We start from the raw sequence: 14,535 nt of genomic DNA, 5'->3' as shown, positions 1-14,535 counted from the left end.
ACTTTCTGAAATATTTTATTTATTTAGAGAAGGAAAATATTTTGTTGTATGGATAATTTCCATAACTTATCATTGTCTAGATTTGTATTTCATATTATGACATTTTTTAAAATTAGCTGTACAATTAGTTAAGTTACTATTTTGAACAACCAGGCTCTCAAAATCTTGCATTGTTGACAAAGGTCACTTTCCCAGATACCCTCCTCAGATGGTTTGGAAAGTATGATTTACTCCAACAGTGAGAAGCACATATGAATATGTAATACAATGTGAATAAGTTTAATTGTGTGTTTGAAGTTGAAATTTGCACATAGCTCTTTTATAGAAGATAATGGATTTCTCAAGAGCTTAGAACTGACATTTAGGTGATCGTTGTTTAAAAAACATAGCAAGTTTATGGCTATTTTTATCACAGAGAACCAAATTCATATAGGCATCCCCTTTTATTTTTAAATTCCTGTAGAACTGATTATGAAATACTAATAGAACAAGAAAAACACTGGTATTTTGCAATATTCCTATTTCTTGTGTCATCTCTGTCATGTCAGCATTTTAATATAAAATTAGTATAGATTTCAATGTGCATTAAACTTGAATTTCTGTTTTTCAAATGAAACATGGACCTGGTAAGTTTCTAAATAATTGACAAATCTTTTTTCAGTCTCCAAACACTCCATATCACTCTGATATCTCCTATGGAAATCTCCTTTAAGTAAGCCACTATGATGTGTTTTTTTGAATACAGAGTTAATACATTCTCAGTGTCACAGAGTTTTAAGAGTACTGCTATTTTCATCCTCAAACGAATATATCCACTCCAAGAACAATGTCGCATAATTTATTTACAAAAGCCCCAAACCAAAAACGCCACTATAATTTCTACACTAATTTGGTCTTTAAAAAAAAACCCAAACAACCAAATCACACAAAAAAGCATTTCCTTTCCATACCCATACACATAGTCTGGTCTTGGGATGCCTTAAAACCATTGTGACATATGCACTGGTAACTTCCTTGCATGTCCACACATAAACCACGACTGCAAACATTAGGAATTTCCAGACACTCATTGCGATCTGTAACAAAATCATAAAACAGATGACACACAGCATTGACTTCCATTATTCATTAATTTTACACAAACATGGGTTTACAATCTATTTACAAGCTTGATTTACAATGGCCACACCCAAAGAGTGGCTGTCAATGGGTCCATGTCAAAGTGGAGACCAGTGACAAGTGGAGTCCGTCAGGGATCAGTCCTGGGACCAGTCCTGTTCAACATCTTCGCTGGTGACATGGACAGTGGCATTGAGTGCACCCTCAGCAAGGTGGCTGATGACACCAAGCTGTGTGGTGCAGCAGACATGCTGGAGGGAAGGGACAGCATCCAGAGGGACCTTGACAGGCTGGAGACGTGAGCCCAAGCCAGCCTCACAAGGTTCAACAAGACCAAATACAAGGTCCTGCATCTGAGTCGGGACAATCCCAAGCACTGATATAGGCTGGGCAGTGACTGACTTGAGAGCAGCCCTGAAGAAAAGGACTTGGTGGTGCTGGTAGATGAGAAGCTCAATGTGAGGCAGCGGTGTGCACTTGCAGCCCAGAAAGCCAATCACATCCTGGGCTGCATCAGGAGAAACACAGCCAGCAGGTTGAGGGAGGTGATTCTCCCCCTCTACTCCGCAGTAATACCTGATAGATAAACCAGCAGAATATGCAAGCTAACAGTAAATAAATGATGCTTTTACACTTCAAGAGAATCATTACAGACAAAGCTGGGTCCTTACCAATGCAGGCACCATTGGGTGAAAGTTTATAACCAGCAGCACATTCACAGCGGTAACTACCAGGACTGTTGATGCAATCCGCATTTCTCTGACAGAGATTGTCTCCATTGCTGCATTCATCAATATCTGCAATACCAAGGGTTATAGTTCAGACATTAGAAACCATGAGACAGTTACTTCTACCTAGAATTTAGTCTGTATTGTCTTTTCAACAAGATGAATCTTCTGCGCTCAACAAAGCATGAATATACACAACTTCAACCTCCTGTGCAGCTAATGCCTATGAAAAGCAAAATCAAGACAGCTTCTCACCCATAACACACCTTTTAGATTAAGGAAGAACCTACAAGTCCAATTTATTATGCAAAGAAGTGGCCTAAAGAAATTAAGTTTTGTATTAAATAATGTTCCTCTTTACCTTTGAACAGAAACTGTAAGTAGCACATTTTGTTAGCTTTTTAAGGTGCACCCATCAGTACAGGACTCTTGACTACCAATGACAAAATTCCTACCGATTTCATGGTGCACAAAACTTCACTATTAGCTGCTACGAATATCTCTACCTATAAAACTGTAGAGCAGACATAAGGAAGAAAAAATCAGGAAAATTTTTCTTTGAGAATTTTAAGAACAAGAATTACATTTCCTCCCTATAATAAAATAAAATGAAACAATTCTGTTTATTTTCCATTTAGAAGTCAGTGAACTGCTTGTCACAAAATACTGCAAATTTTATTACGTGCATATGCATAGATATAAAAGTGAAACACATCATAAACTGATCTATAAACCCGACCCTTCCAAAAACCCTGAGAATCTGTCTCCAATTTTGAAGAGCATGTGAATTAGATGTTGCCCTTCCCTTTAAAAGAAGCATACTTATAGGGGCTAAGTAGAAAACGTCATTGCAAATCACCTTCACAGACCAAGAGCAGGTCATTGTAGTTGAATCCAGTGGGGCATTCACAGCGGAAGCTGCCAATTTGATTGATGCAAACACCATTTGCACAGATCCCTGGGATTTCCTTACATTCATCGATGTCTGAAAGTGAGATGAACTCGTTAAAGTACAGTAATTTGTGGCTTTACATGCTGCTTGGATTATCACTTTCACTGTGTTTGAAACTGAGTTTCAGAAAATATATGTAGGGTATAAATCTAAACATATACCCATTATCAGAGGAAAGAAACTGTGAAGTGACAGTATCACAGTATCACAGTATATCAGAGGTTGGAAGGGACCTCAAGAGATCATCATGTCCAACTCCCCTGCCAGAGCAGGATCACTTAGGGTAGTCCACACAGGAACACATCCAGGTAGGTTTTGAAAGTCTCCAGGGAAGAAGACTCCACAACCCCCCTGGGGAGCCTGTTCCAGTGCTCCCTCATCCTCACTGTAAAGAAGTTTCTCCTCAGGTTGAGGTGAAATCTTCTATGTTCAAGTTTGAACTCATTGTTCCTTGTCTTATCACTCTGAACCACCCACAAGAGCCTGGCCCCCTCCACTTGACACCCACCCCTCAGATATTTATAGACATTGATCAGATCCCCTCTCAGTCTTGTCTTCTCAAGACTAAATAGCCCCAGGGATCTCAGTCTGTCTTCATAGGAGAGATGCTCAAGTCCCCTAATCATCCTCGTGGCTCTCTGTTGGATTCTCTCCAGCAGGTCTCTGTCTCTCTTGAACTGGGGAACCCCAAACTGGACACAGTATTCCAGGTGTGGTCTCACCAGGGCAGAGTAGAGAGGTAGAAGAACTTCCCTAGACCTGCTGGACACACCCTTCTTGATACATCCCAGGATCCCATTGGTTCTCTTGGCCACAAGAGCACATTGTTGTTCCATGGAGAACTTGCTGTCCACCAGCACTCCAAGGTCTTTCTCTGTGGAGCTGCTTTCCAGCAGGGCAACCCCTAACCTGTCCTGGTGCCTGTTGTTATTTCTCCCCAGATGTAGGTCCTTGCCCTTGTCCTTCTTAAACTTCATGAGGTTTGCCTGCACCCACTCTCCAGCCTGTCCAGGTCACGTTGGATGGCTGCACAGCCTGACGGGGTGTCAGCCAACCCCCCCAGTTTTGTATCATCAATGAACTTGCTGAGGGTACTCTCAATCCCCTCACCCAGGTCGTTGATAAAGACATTGAACAAAACTGGACCCAGTACTGATCCCTGGGGGATACCACTTGCCACAGGCCTCCAAGTCCAAGAAGCAATCAAAACAGACTAAATGTTAGACCAGATACAGAACTGATATAAATGTGCAGAAATATACCACAGTATATTTGAAATTAAAAACTTTTATCTTACCAATTAAGACTTAAAGCCATGAACTAGGATGAAGGGTGAGCAAAAGAGCTTAACAAAATATAGAGATAAAAAAAAAAAAATCAGAAAAAGCCTAACAGTTTATGCCACCACTGTAATCCTACAACAACCTTACACAAAACAGTATTTGGTTAAAGTAAGTTTAATGAAACTTACCAACGGCTTCTCCAGTATGAATGTCAAAAGTGAAACCAGGAATATTCCCACAGATGCTCTTGAATTCAGCTAGAGAAGGACAGAGAACAATGCGTTTTTAGTGAATATTTATAAATTTCCCAAGTCACTTGTAGTGTTCTCAACTTTCCAAGAGTTAATACAACCCAAATCCACTTCCTCCTGTAGCAATTGTATTGAAAATTCAGATTTCCAATATATGAATGCAAACTGAAACACTAATTCAAACCTCTATTTTCTCAAATTTTTGCAGACTTTTATGTATGAGTAAATCTCTGGTTTGGGAAAGCAGCACACCAGTATTTTGCTTTAAACAGCATTACTAAATTTACCTTTTAAGGTTTATTACCGATTTCTTGACATATTACTGCACAGATTACTGCATGTTAGTTGCACTAATCTGTAGAGCAGAATGGACACTGCTTTTAAAAAAAGAAAATGCTCCAGAAAAGAACACTTTTTTTTGTATGCCCATTTTATATCCTCTTTTCCAGAGCACCTTGAGGATGGGAAATGCACAGTATAAAGCATAAAATCAATGAAACCACAGTTTTCCAGGCAAGGTGTCTGAAATTGAGTGCATTTACAAAATATGAAGAAAAATTCCCAGCATGGAATCTATTAATCTTTGCAGGATTAAGTGATATTTAGTTCTTTTGAAGAAGTATTTATATAAAGCAACTGTGCTTGCATAAGATTTTACTGGTAAAACAGCACTTTCCACAAAAACATGTATTATACATTTACAGTGCATTGATAAATTTTGATCTAGGTAGAAATACGAAAAATTACATCTCAACTATAATTATATAAAATTTATAAAATACTGACTATCAGCAGAACTTTGTACGGAAAGACTACTCATTTTTGAGAAGGTACAACCAGTCTGAAAGCAGAATTGGCTTTAAGTATGCGCTTGCAAACAATAACCATCTTTTTAGTTCAGTATCTTTGTAGATCATATCAGGTTCTCCATAAAAATAGTAACTATCTGTCAGTATTATTTTTACAAATGACTGTTAAGATAAAATTCCAAAGCATATGGTAGATATTTGGACATTCACAGCATTAAGTCAAGGTAAAATATCCTCCCAGAGAATGTAGAGAAAATGTACAGAAGAGTCCCACTGTCATAAAATTCAAAGGGGTTCTCAAAGTGTAATAGTTGGAGACTTCCATGAATACTTGGTCCACTCTTTGTGCTGCTGTAGACCTATAGAAAGCCTATTATCTACCCAATGTGAGAAAGTGTATGGAGTCTACCTTTACCTCACCTCTGAATGTGAAAAACAGACATATTATTAGGCATCTCTTCCAGCATCAGAAAAATAAACAAGAACCTTCTCTTTTCCTGTGGGTAATAATCTTCAGTCTAGAGTGGTGATAACCTTATTTCTCTACTAGCTGTAGTTTGAGTTTCTTGATAGAATTTAAGCACTGGATATATAACTTGAATAATTCCTGTCTCCTTTACACCAAACATTCCTATTTGTTAGAATTTCAGCAAATGTAGTTGATCATTGCTCAGAATGAGATTCTAAAAAATTATTTTTCTCGCATTCAAATGTTCTTTGTTACTGTCCTGAAGGGTCAAACCGCAAAACACGCCCTAACCCAGACAATGGGTTAGGCACCTGTGAATGTGCAAATCTGGACATTTTGTGAGGTCCAGATAAACATGTAGCACAGGTTTGTAACACACCTGGGAACTGTGTGTGCCCCTGACCATGTTTGGATATGCCCCATCCTATAGGTTCAGCTATCAGGTTTCTCTGTTACCAAAACACATTAATTGTCTTGGGACAGTATTTAAAACAAATGAGAAGTCAGGTAACTTGTCTTGTTCTTACCCAGACAACAGTAAGAGCCAAATGCTGCCAGAGTAGCAGCTGAAGAGCTAGTCCTACAGGCAACAACTACACCCAGGCCTTGCACCTGGGCCAAGGCATAAACGGGAAAAGCTCCAAGAGAACTGAATCCCAGAAGAGCCATGGAAAGGCTACAGCCCAGTGATGGAGCACACAAGAGGAGAGTGGCCCCTATCTCTCTTCAAGCCAAGGGAAAGCTCCAGACTGAACTGGGCATGAGAGAGAGAGAGAGAGGCCCCCCTAGCCCTTTCTGAGTCAAGGGCAAACTCCAGTTATAGTCACAGCACCTGGGAAGACACCAGACAGAGGAGCAAGTTGTGAGCACCTGGCTAATCTGCTACAGAATCCCCTTTGTGGGAAGCCACAGATCACAGCACCTTTATTTGCAGTTTGAATTGCTGTATTGGAAATTCTTTGATCTGTGCTTGAATTGTGTAACTGTCTTCATATGTGAAATGTATCACGCACAACCAAATAACAGCACCTGTAAATATACTTTGTAAATAAGTTATGGCGGTATTTGAAGATAGCACCGCCAGGAAATATTGATTATAAAATATATTTTAAAAATCTACATTTTATTATACCTACTTCCTGTATAGGCCAAGTAGGATCCAGTATTCACCATTTTCTTCTTTCTTCTGTCCTATTATTTAATCAGTGCTCACTGCCTACTGAGGTTATTCGTGCAGTACACAATACTGGGCTATAGAGGTCCCTGCCACAGTGTTTTAACACCCAGTAAAATTTTCAGAGTATCATCATATGGTTCGGATTAGAAGGGACCTTAAAGATCATTTGGTTCCAACTCCGCTGCCATAGGCAGAAACATCTTCCACTTGTCCAACCTGGCCCTGAACATCTCCAGGGAAGGGGCATCCACAACCTCCCTGGGCTCTAGTGCCTCATCACCCTTGCTGTAAAGAATTTCTTCCTAATATCCAGTCTAAATCTACCTTCTTTCAGCTTAAAGGCATTCCCTCTCGTCCTATCACTACAAGCCCTTGTAAAAAGTCCCTTCCCAGCCTTCTTTTAGGCCCCTTTCAGGTACTGGAAGGCCACTATGAGGTGTCCCGTGAGCTTTCTTCTCCAGGCTGAACAGCCCCAACTCCCTCAGCCTGTCCCAATAGAGGAGGTGCTCTAGCCCTCTGATCATCTTCGTGGCCCTCCTCTGGACCCTGCCAATAGTTCTGTATTACTCTTGTATTGGGAGAACCAGAACTGGATGCAGTAGTCCATGTGGAAGTAAAAAGGAAGGGGAGAATCACCTCACTCATCTTGCTGGTCACACTTCTTTTGATGAAGCTTCTGCATCTGCTCTTTTATATTAACAGATATAAGATCTGAAGGTTATAAAACATTTATTTCCTGCAAAGAATCCTATGTCATTTACTGCTGTCAGTAAACCTGTGAAACACATATTAGATAAGAAGCTGGTCTTGTGTTCAACACCGTATTTCCACTGGTAATGCCAATCTACGCCTAACATGTCAGATCTGGGGGCAGTGAAGAAGAGGCTGTGAGTGGTGCAGGTTTTTTTCACACTGTGCTGTGCTACCTACATGTTCCATTAACTCCTTTTTTTTTTCCAGTTTGCATTGTGCAGAAAAAGGTTAATCATTAAGCATCAATATATGAAAAGGAAGAGTGAGCTCTGTTCACATATTAAAAAAAAAAGCAAATGCACTGGCATGTGAAGTTCATTTAGAGGAACAATATAATTCTCATCAGAGCAGAATAATGCTCTTAATGACCTACTGGGCTCAGTCTAGCAAAGTGGTTAACATCAGTGTATTATAACCCCTGACTGTGATTTGTCACCCCCACACAGATTTCAGAACAACTGATTATATCACACAAGTGCAGTTATTCAAGCATTCACACTTGGAACTTGTGTTTGATCCCTCACACAACCTCCTTTCATGGTGAAAAAGGTTTAACCTTGACTCCAAACACAGTAAAGGCATTTAGAAAAGCTAACAAGGCAATACTGAAATATTTCAGAAAATATTTTAACCCCATAACTGCTTGCAGACTAAGTGGAGTTAAACAAATCTTTAAAACCTGCAGAAGTTTTTGAGAACATCAATCTAACAATTTAAAAGGAAAATTCTTTCTTCTGACCAAGAATATTAATTGCATGAATCCCTGCTAGTACTTTGTGATATTCTTCTCATCATGTCCCATTTTCATTCCCTTTATGGTTTGTGTGGGGAATGTCTTTCCTAAGTCATCTGCTGTTTAAACTATGCCACCAGGATAAAACACTTGGAATGAAAATAATGACATTCTTTACACTAACATCACAAATGATGCAGCACCAGAGGTACATGTTTAGTGGCACTAAACTTGGAGCAAAGTGAATTAAACAGTAAAATATGTCTGCACTAAAAAGACACCTGAGAGTTTTAGCTCTATCCAGACACCTTTGCTCTATTTACAAATGCAAGAATCTTTTAATGAAAGCCAGGTGCTGCTGTCAGGTTTCCAAGTTGGTAATTCTCCTACCAATTATTTTTCTGAGTTGAGCATTCAAGGATGTTTTGTTCCAGACAAGGAACTCCATAAAAACTAACTGAAAGAGAATTGCATCTTATTATTTTCATGTCCCTTCACAGAAAGGAATTTTCACTTGCATTTCTTACTGAGCTTTTGCAAGTTCATCACCTTTGACAGAGAAGATGCAAAAGCAGCTGAGAGTTGCTTTTATGTGAGACACAAGTGAAAAATCTGGAAAGGCAATACAGTCAGTGATGAAACCCAGTCTTTTTACTCTGACAGGTTAAGATTACCAGGATAAATGTATCTCAAGACATGCAGTAACTAATTTATACTATTCTAAACTATCCTGGAAAACAGGTCAGGCAGCAGGCATCTCTTACCAGCCAGTATTTTCAGCCTCAGTATTATTGCCCAGTGACCACTTTTCCAGAAACCTCAAAGTGGGAGTTCTGTTATGACTCATTCAGAAAACTTGCTTATGCCTACTGCAGCACCCTGGGGTGTCTTACCTACAAAAACATAAATTTTTGATGTAAATGTGGAATATTATGTCCAATTCTGGGCCCATCAGTTCAAGAAGGACAAGGGACTGCTTCAAAGATTCCAGTGCAGAGCCACAAAGATGCTTAAGGAAGTGGAACACCTGCCTTATGAGGAAAGGCTGAGGGAGCTGGATCTCTTTAGCTTGCAGGAGACTGAGGGTTGACCTCATTAATGTCTATAAATACGTGAAGGGCAAGTGTCAGGATGATGGAAGCCAGGCTTTTCTCAGTGATGTCCAATGATTGGACAAGGGGCAATAGGTGCAAGCCGGAGCATAGGAGTTTCCATGTGAACACATGGAAAAACCTTTTCATTGTGAGGCTGACAGAACAGTGGAACAGCTGCCCTGAGGGGTTGTGGAATCTCTTTCCCTGGAGACATTCAAAACCCACCTGAAAGCATTCCTATGTGACCTACTCTAGTTGATCCTGCCCTGGCAGTGGAGTTGGACTCAATGATCTTTTGAGTTCCCTTCCAACCCCTAATGTTCTGTGATTCTGTGGTTCTGTGAAATCTAAATAACTGAAGGTAATTCTATGTCCATATAGGATGTCTGAAAGCCTTGGTGTTTGTCAGAAAGAAAGAATAAAACCACCAAAACATACTAATTTTATAAAGCTTCCTTAACACAAAAACGTCTATATAATTACATGTACCTACAGATACCTGTCTTATGAGCATCCTTTTAGCTACAAGGCTGGTGTACTCCTGCTGCTGATGGGAAACTTAGTCTGTACTTTTCAGTTCTTTTTCTCACCTGAACAGCACTGACAGCATTTGTTTCCTTGCTCGTGCCTTCAGGGACAGGGAATATATGCATGTTCTTCTTATTTATTTATTTATTCTTAAGGGGAATGATTGTCATCTTCAAACTTTTCGAGCTTTGTCTTTCCACTCAGTACGGTGTGACAATTCTTTCACTTAAAAATATGGAAGAAATACCTATTCTTTCTTAACAGAACAGCATTTAATCCAGTCAGCAACAGGATGGCAGCTTATTGTCACTCTGTTTTGGGAGTACAGCAAAGGTTTTTGGGGACTGAAATGTTAACTTTGGCTAACAGGTCAAAGGAGCAGACAAGCAAAGAAAAGAACAAAATCTGACAATTATAGTAGGCTTTACCTGTTCCTGGAGTTGGACATGGTTCACAAGGTTTGTTCCAGGCTTTCCCAACATTGTAGGTGCAGCAACACATCCTTTTGGTCACATTGAAAGGCAGTTCATTCTCACAGGAGGTTCCATTATAGCTTCGGTAGCAAAAGCTTTTCCTCATGTCTAGATGAGAGAAAAGAATCATTTATGAAGTAAACAACAAACTAACTTAAGTAAATATAAACCCCTTACCAGCATAGATTATAGCTCCTTAACTCTGGCTTCTGAATGCAACTCAAAGCATATTCATGGTGCATTTAAAAGTAATTGAAGGATATCTACAGTCTTTGTTTTAGACATACAAAATTTGACATAGTCTCAGTTTTCACTCAAAGACACAAAGGAGAAAAAGGAAAACTCTCAAGGAATGAGAAACTCAATGTAGATGCTCATCAGATATCTATTTGTATAGTAAACCCTACCATTTGAAAGTAAATAGTGAAAATAAAAGATTTCAGATTTCTGTTAAGGAATAGGAGCATTTGAACACTGCATGTCAGTCGCTGGGATCTCTTTCCTCGCTACATGACATAACCATCTTGGAGTTAAGGGCAGGAAAAAGCTGTACAAGGCTTTACAACTGGCCTCATTTAAATGACGTTAAGCAGAGTCTGGCCCCCAAACAGTCTATTATTCAGTGTAGTGAAGGCATCACATGCCCAGAATTATGCCCCCCGATACCAGCTAACTTGTCCCAACATGTTCTGGGAAGTCCCCCTTCCACCTTCCTTTCAGGAGAGGAGGACAAAAGGCTCAGGCGCCAGCCTGTCTCCTAAGGGGTAAACAATTGCAGGCACTCATCTCAATGGGATGCCTATGCTCTGTCCATCTAAGGGCATAATTCTAGCTTCACCTTTTCTATAGGTGGAAGCAGGTTGTTGGCAAGTGTGCCCATTGGCTAGCTCCAGCCTCGAGAATCTATAAGTACTACTCCATTTGTTTCTACGTTGCTCTCTCCTTTTGCTCTCACTCGTTAGGCAACTCACGCTGTGTCCGCTGTAAGTCGCCTCACACGCAAGCATATTGGAAGACTCTGTGAACATGGGAGCCAGCCCACCGAGCTTGCTTCAAGGAATCAGCAAATAGGATGACCCCTTCGCCAAAAGCGTTGTAGACCCGGTCAAAAGGACTGAGGGAAGCCCCAAGAGAGGGTAAGCTAAAACCCATAAGGGCAAGGACCTAGCCCGAACCAGGCGGTCCAAAATCTGCTGCAGCAATAAGCAGCCAAGTAAGCAGAAACGCATCTTGCGTAGCCCCCGCCGTCCGCGGGAGAGAAAGGGAGCCGCCCACTGTAGCCGCTCCGCAGCCCGTATCAGGGCGAAGCACCTGGGATTTCCCCGAGGGAAAGAGAGAGCAAAAGATAGCCTCTCCACTGAAGTCAAAGGCAATGACTGCCGCATTATAATTTAAATGGAAAGCAGTCAGCTCACAGCTCGAGCCGAGCCCAGCCGAGGGGGGAAGCATCGCTTCACCACACTCCCCCACCGAAACCCACCTACGGGAACCGCCCTCAATTGCGAAGGCCGACCACCGAAAGGACCTGGCCCTGCTGAGCCGATCCTCCGGTCAGGGAGCCAGCCCCTCACCGCAGACCGCTGGAGGACAAAGAAGCCAAACCAACCCTTCCCGCAGACTGCGGGAGGAGAAAGCAAACCTTGCCCCCCCCCCCCCAACAAAGCCGGGAGGGAGAAAGAAAGTGGCCGACCGGATATGAGCAGCCCCAGGAAGAAAACAGATAAGCAATAGAGAGCCAGCGTAACCAAGCAACTTGCCACACCACACAGAAAGACAGAATGTATCTTTCATGTGTATAACATTTAGTAACATTCTATTCAAAGCACCCGCGCATAGCCGCCTGATATTTCCAGCTTAACCTGCCTCGTGATAACATCATAAATATCTCTATACATAGTTAGCAGCCGCGTCTTGTCGAGTCTCCATCTAGTGGACAAGCGGCGGAACTGCACCCTTTTGTTCCCTTAATTAGAAATTTACTGTAATTATCATAATTGGGTATAATTGTAAATACTAAATCAGTTATGGTCTATATTATTACAACCGTGCATCAGAATCAATATATAAAAAGTTATTAATAGAATATTCATAATAACAAACAATTTTTATAATTCATATTTTCATAATTCATAATTAATAATCACCATCCTCCAGTTCTAGTAAAGATAACATTTTGCATACCCATACAGTTATGTCCTCCATTGACCTGCATGTATTCATGTGGGCAAATGCAGGTGTAGTTCCCCAGGGTATTGTAGCAGGTACCAGGACCACAGACACCAGGATGTGCAACACACTCGTCTATATCTACAGACCCAGTGAAAACACTACAATTAAAAAGGGAAAAAAGGAGTAACTCCTAGCAAATGTTTCTGAGAAATATGCCCATAATAATTCATGGCAAGATAATAAATCTGCTTCATTTAAAGGCTAGCTAGGGAAGTACAGCTCAGATTTGGGTTAAATAGCTATTGTAACATCTGCTGAAAAAGAGTATTTTTAATCTCTACTAAATCCAGCTGGTGAAGTGCAAGAGAACACCCCAAATAAATTAAAAAATGTTGAATTTATCACTGAAATTTGGCACCTTGTGCCCCATCAGCTCCACAAAAGACATTCACCCTTTCTTCTCACAGGAATGTTACTGTAACTTTTCGTTTCTGCTGATCTGTTAACTACTCCATGGAGAAATGACCCTTTGAGTACTCAGTTTAGAAACAGGCAGGCTGAACAAATACAGCCTTGATACTTTAACCTTGGACTTTCTTATTTAAGGTATTTGGTGTGTAAGCCTTTTTTTGCCCATACAATTTTAATTTCAAACCCGTTTTGGTGAGTTTTCTTCACCCAGGCTTAGCAAAACCTTAGGATTCACAGGCTCTGTTTCAGAAGGAGCCATTTTTTTCTCCTCACATAATGAATGAAGAAGAGGAAGCTGGTCTGCAACCCTCAAAATGAGAAAGAACCATAAAAGTTGCCTTATATTTTTGCATCTATTTACAATTTTTGGTTTTAACCGTTATGATAAATCTCAAACACAAATAGAAGAATAACCTTCACAGATTCTTGTCTCTTCACTGAGGTAGTAGCCTTTTGGACATTCACACTGGAAGCTCCCAAAAGTGTTGATGCAATTTCCACCTTGGCAGAGACCTGGCAGTTCCTGACATTCATCGATGTCTGAAAACAGAGAACAAAACCCATCATATTTTCTTTCCAGAATGAAAAGAAACAAGATACTTCTAAGTAATTCCCTGAAATTGTACCAAACAGTAGCTTCTAAAGTGCACTTCATGGAAGCATGGATAAGATGATCATTCTCTTCCATTTCAATAGCTCCCCAGGAACATTTCAGCTTGATTGAGTCCATGGACTTCAACTTCCAGTACTGTTTACAAGGTTTCATTACTCATTCCAGTACACTCTTTTGAATCAGAGTTTCTTTGTCAGTGAGTACTTCCTGAAACTTATACCTTCCACTGATAAGCTATAATTTACTTACGATTTCAGGGGCCAAGTATTCAAGAAAGAAGGCACAAAAAAATTATGAAACACTTTATTTTCCTACTGAAATATTGTTTTACTTTTCAAAAATCTTTTACAGTATGCCTTTTCATCATGTTGTTGTCCAACCTGCATCAGCAGAGGGTTGTGCTTTGAACTAAATGTAATGACTTCTGCAAAATACATTTCCCGTAGGCATATCTTCAAAGATTACACTTTTTGTTATCATTCGCCATCACAGTCCTTTACAATACACTTACCTTCTAAAATAATAGTGATGGGATTTGGTCTGAATCCTTCTCCCCCTGGACAAAGGGTATTATATTCCGCTAAATTACAACAAGAAAGAGCCTGTCAGTCATATGAAAAACAGCAACATAAACACAACATTTAATTTGGTTTTATGTTCTTCCCTATAGTCATTGGTTTTCTGCTTGACTGATTCACATTAAATAATCAAGGGCATTCGATTAGTGGAAAAGAAGGATAAGATGATGAATTCTGCTTAAAACATTACAATAACCTCAAATACTCTTAAGGCACACACAATGTTGTTTTCTCCATACTGTGCCTTTATAAAGGCATGTCTTTTCTGGTTTAATTAGTTCTTTAATGTGAAATATATAATACACCATCAATAAAAACTTGAATTCTTCTTATTA

General features: G+C 40.1%; 1 protein-coding gene across 2 annotated transcripts in view; it reads right to left on the bottom strand.

Annotated features, from left to right (window-relative positions):
- FBN2 (fibrillin 2) overlaps positions 1-14,535 on the bottom strand; it is a 202,389-nt gene that overhangs the window by 23,656 nt on the left and 164,198 nt on the right. For both annotated transcript variants that reach the window (XM_054397847.1, XM_054397848.1), the window contains exons 38-45: positions 14,134-14,202; positions 13,424-13,549; positions 12,551-12,676; positions 10,325-10,477; positions 4,271-4,339; positions 2,707-2,832; positions 1,791-1,916; positions 951-1,076 (exon numbers count right to left, since the gene is read on the bottom strand). In XM_054397847.1, coding sequence (XP_054253822.1) covers positions 951-1,076; positions 1,791-1,916; positions 2,707-2,832; positions 4,271-4,339; positions 10,325-10,477; positions 12,551-12,676; positions 13,424-13,549; positions 14,134-14,202 — 921 coding nt within the window. The remainder of the gene's footprint in view (positions 1-950; positions 1,077-1,790; positions 1,917-2,706; positions 2,833-4,270; positions 4,340-10,324; positions 10,478-12,550; positions 12,677-13,423; positions 13,550-14,133; positions 14,203-14,535) is intronic.

The sequence above is a fragment of the Indicator indicator genome, chromosome Z, assembly GCF_027791375.1.
Source record: "Indicator indicator isolate 239-I01 chromosome Z, UM_Iind_1.1, whole genome shotgun sequence".
Lineage (NCBI taxonomy): Eukaryota > Metazoa > Chordata > Aves > Piciformes > Indicatoridae > Indicator > Indicator indicator.
Note: the sequence above shows the minus strand (reverse complement) of the source record. Positions and strands in the feature narration are given on the sequence as shown.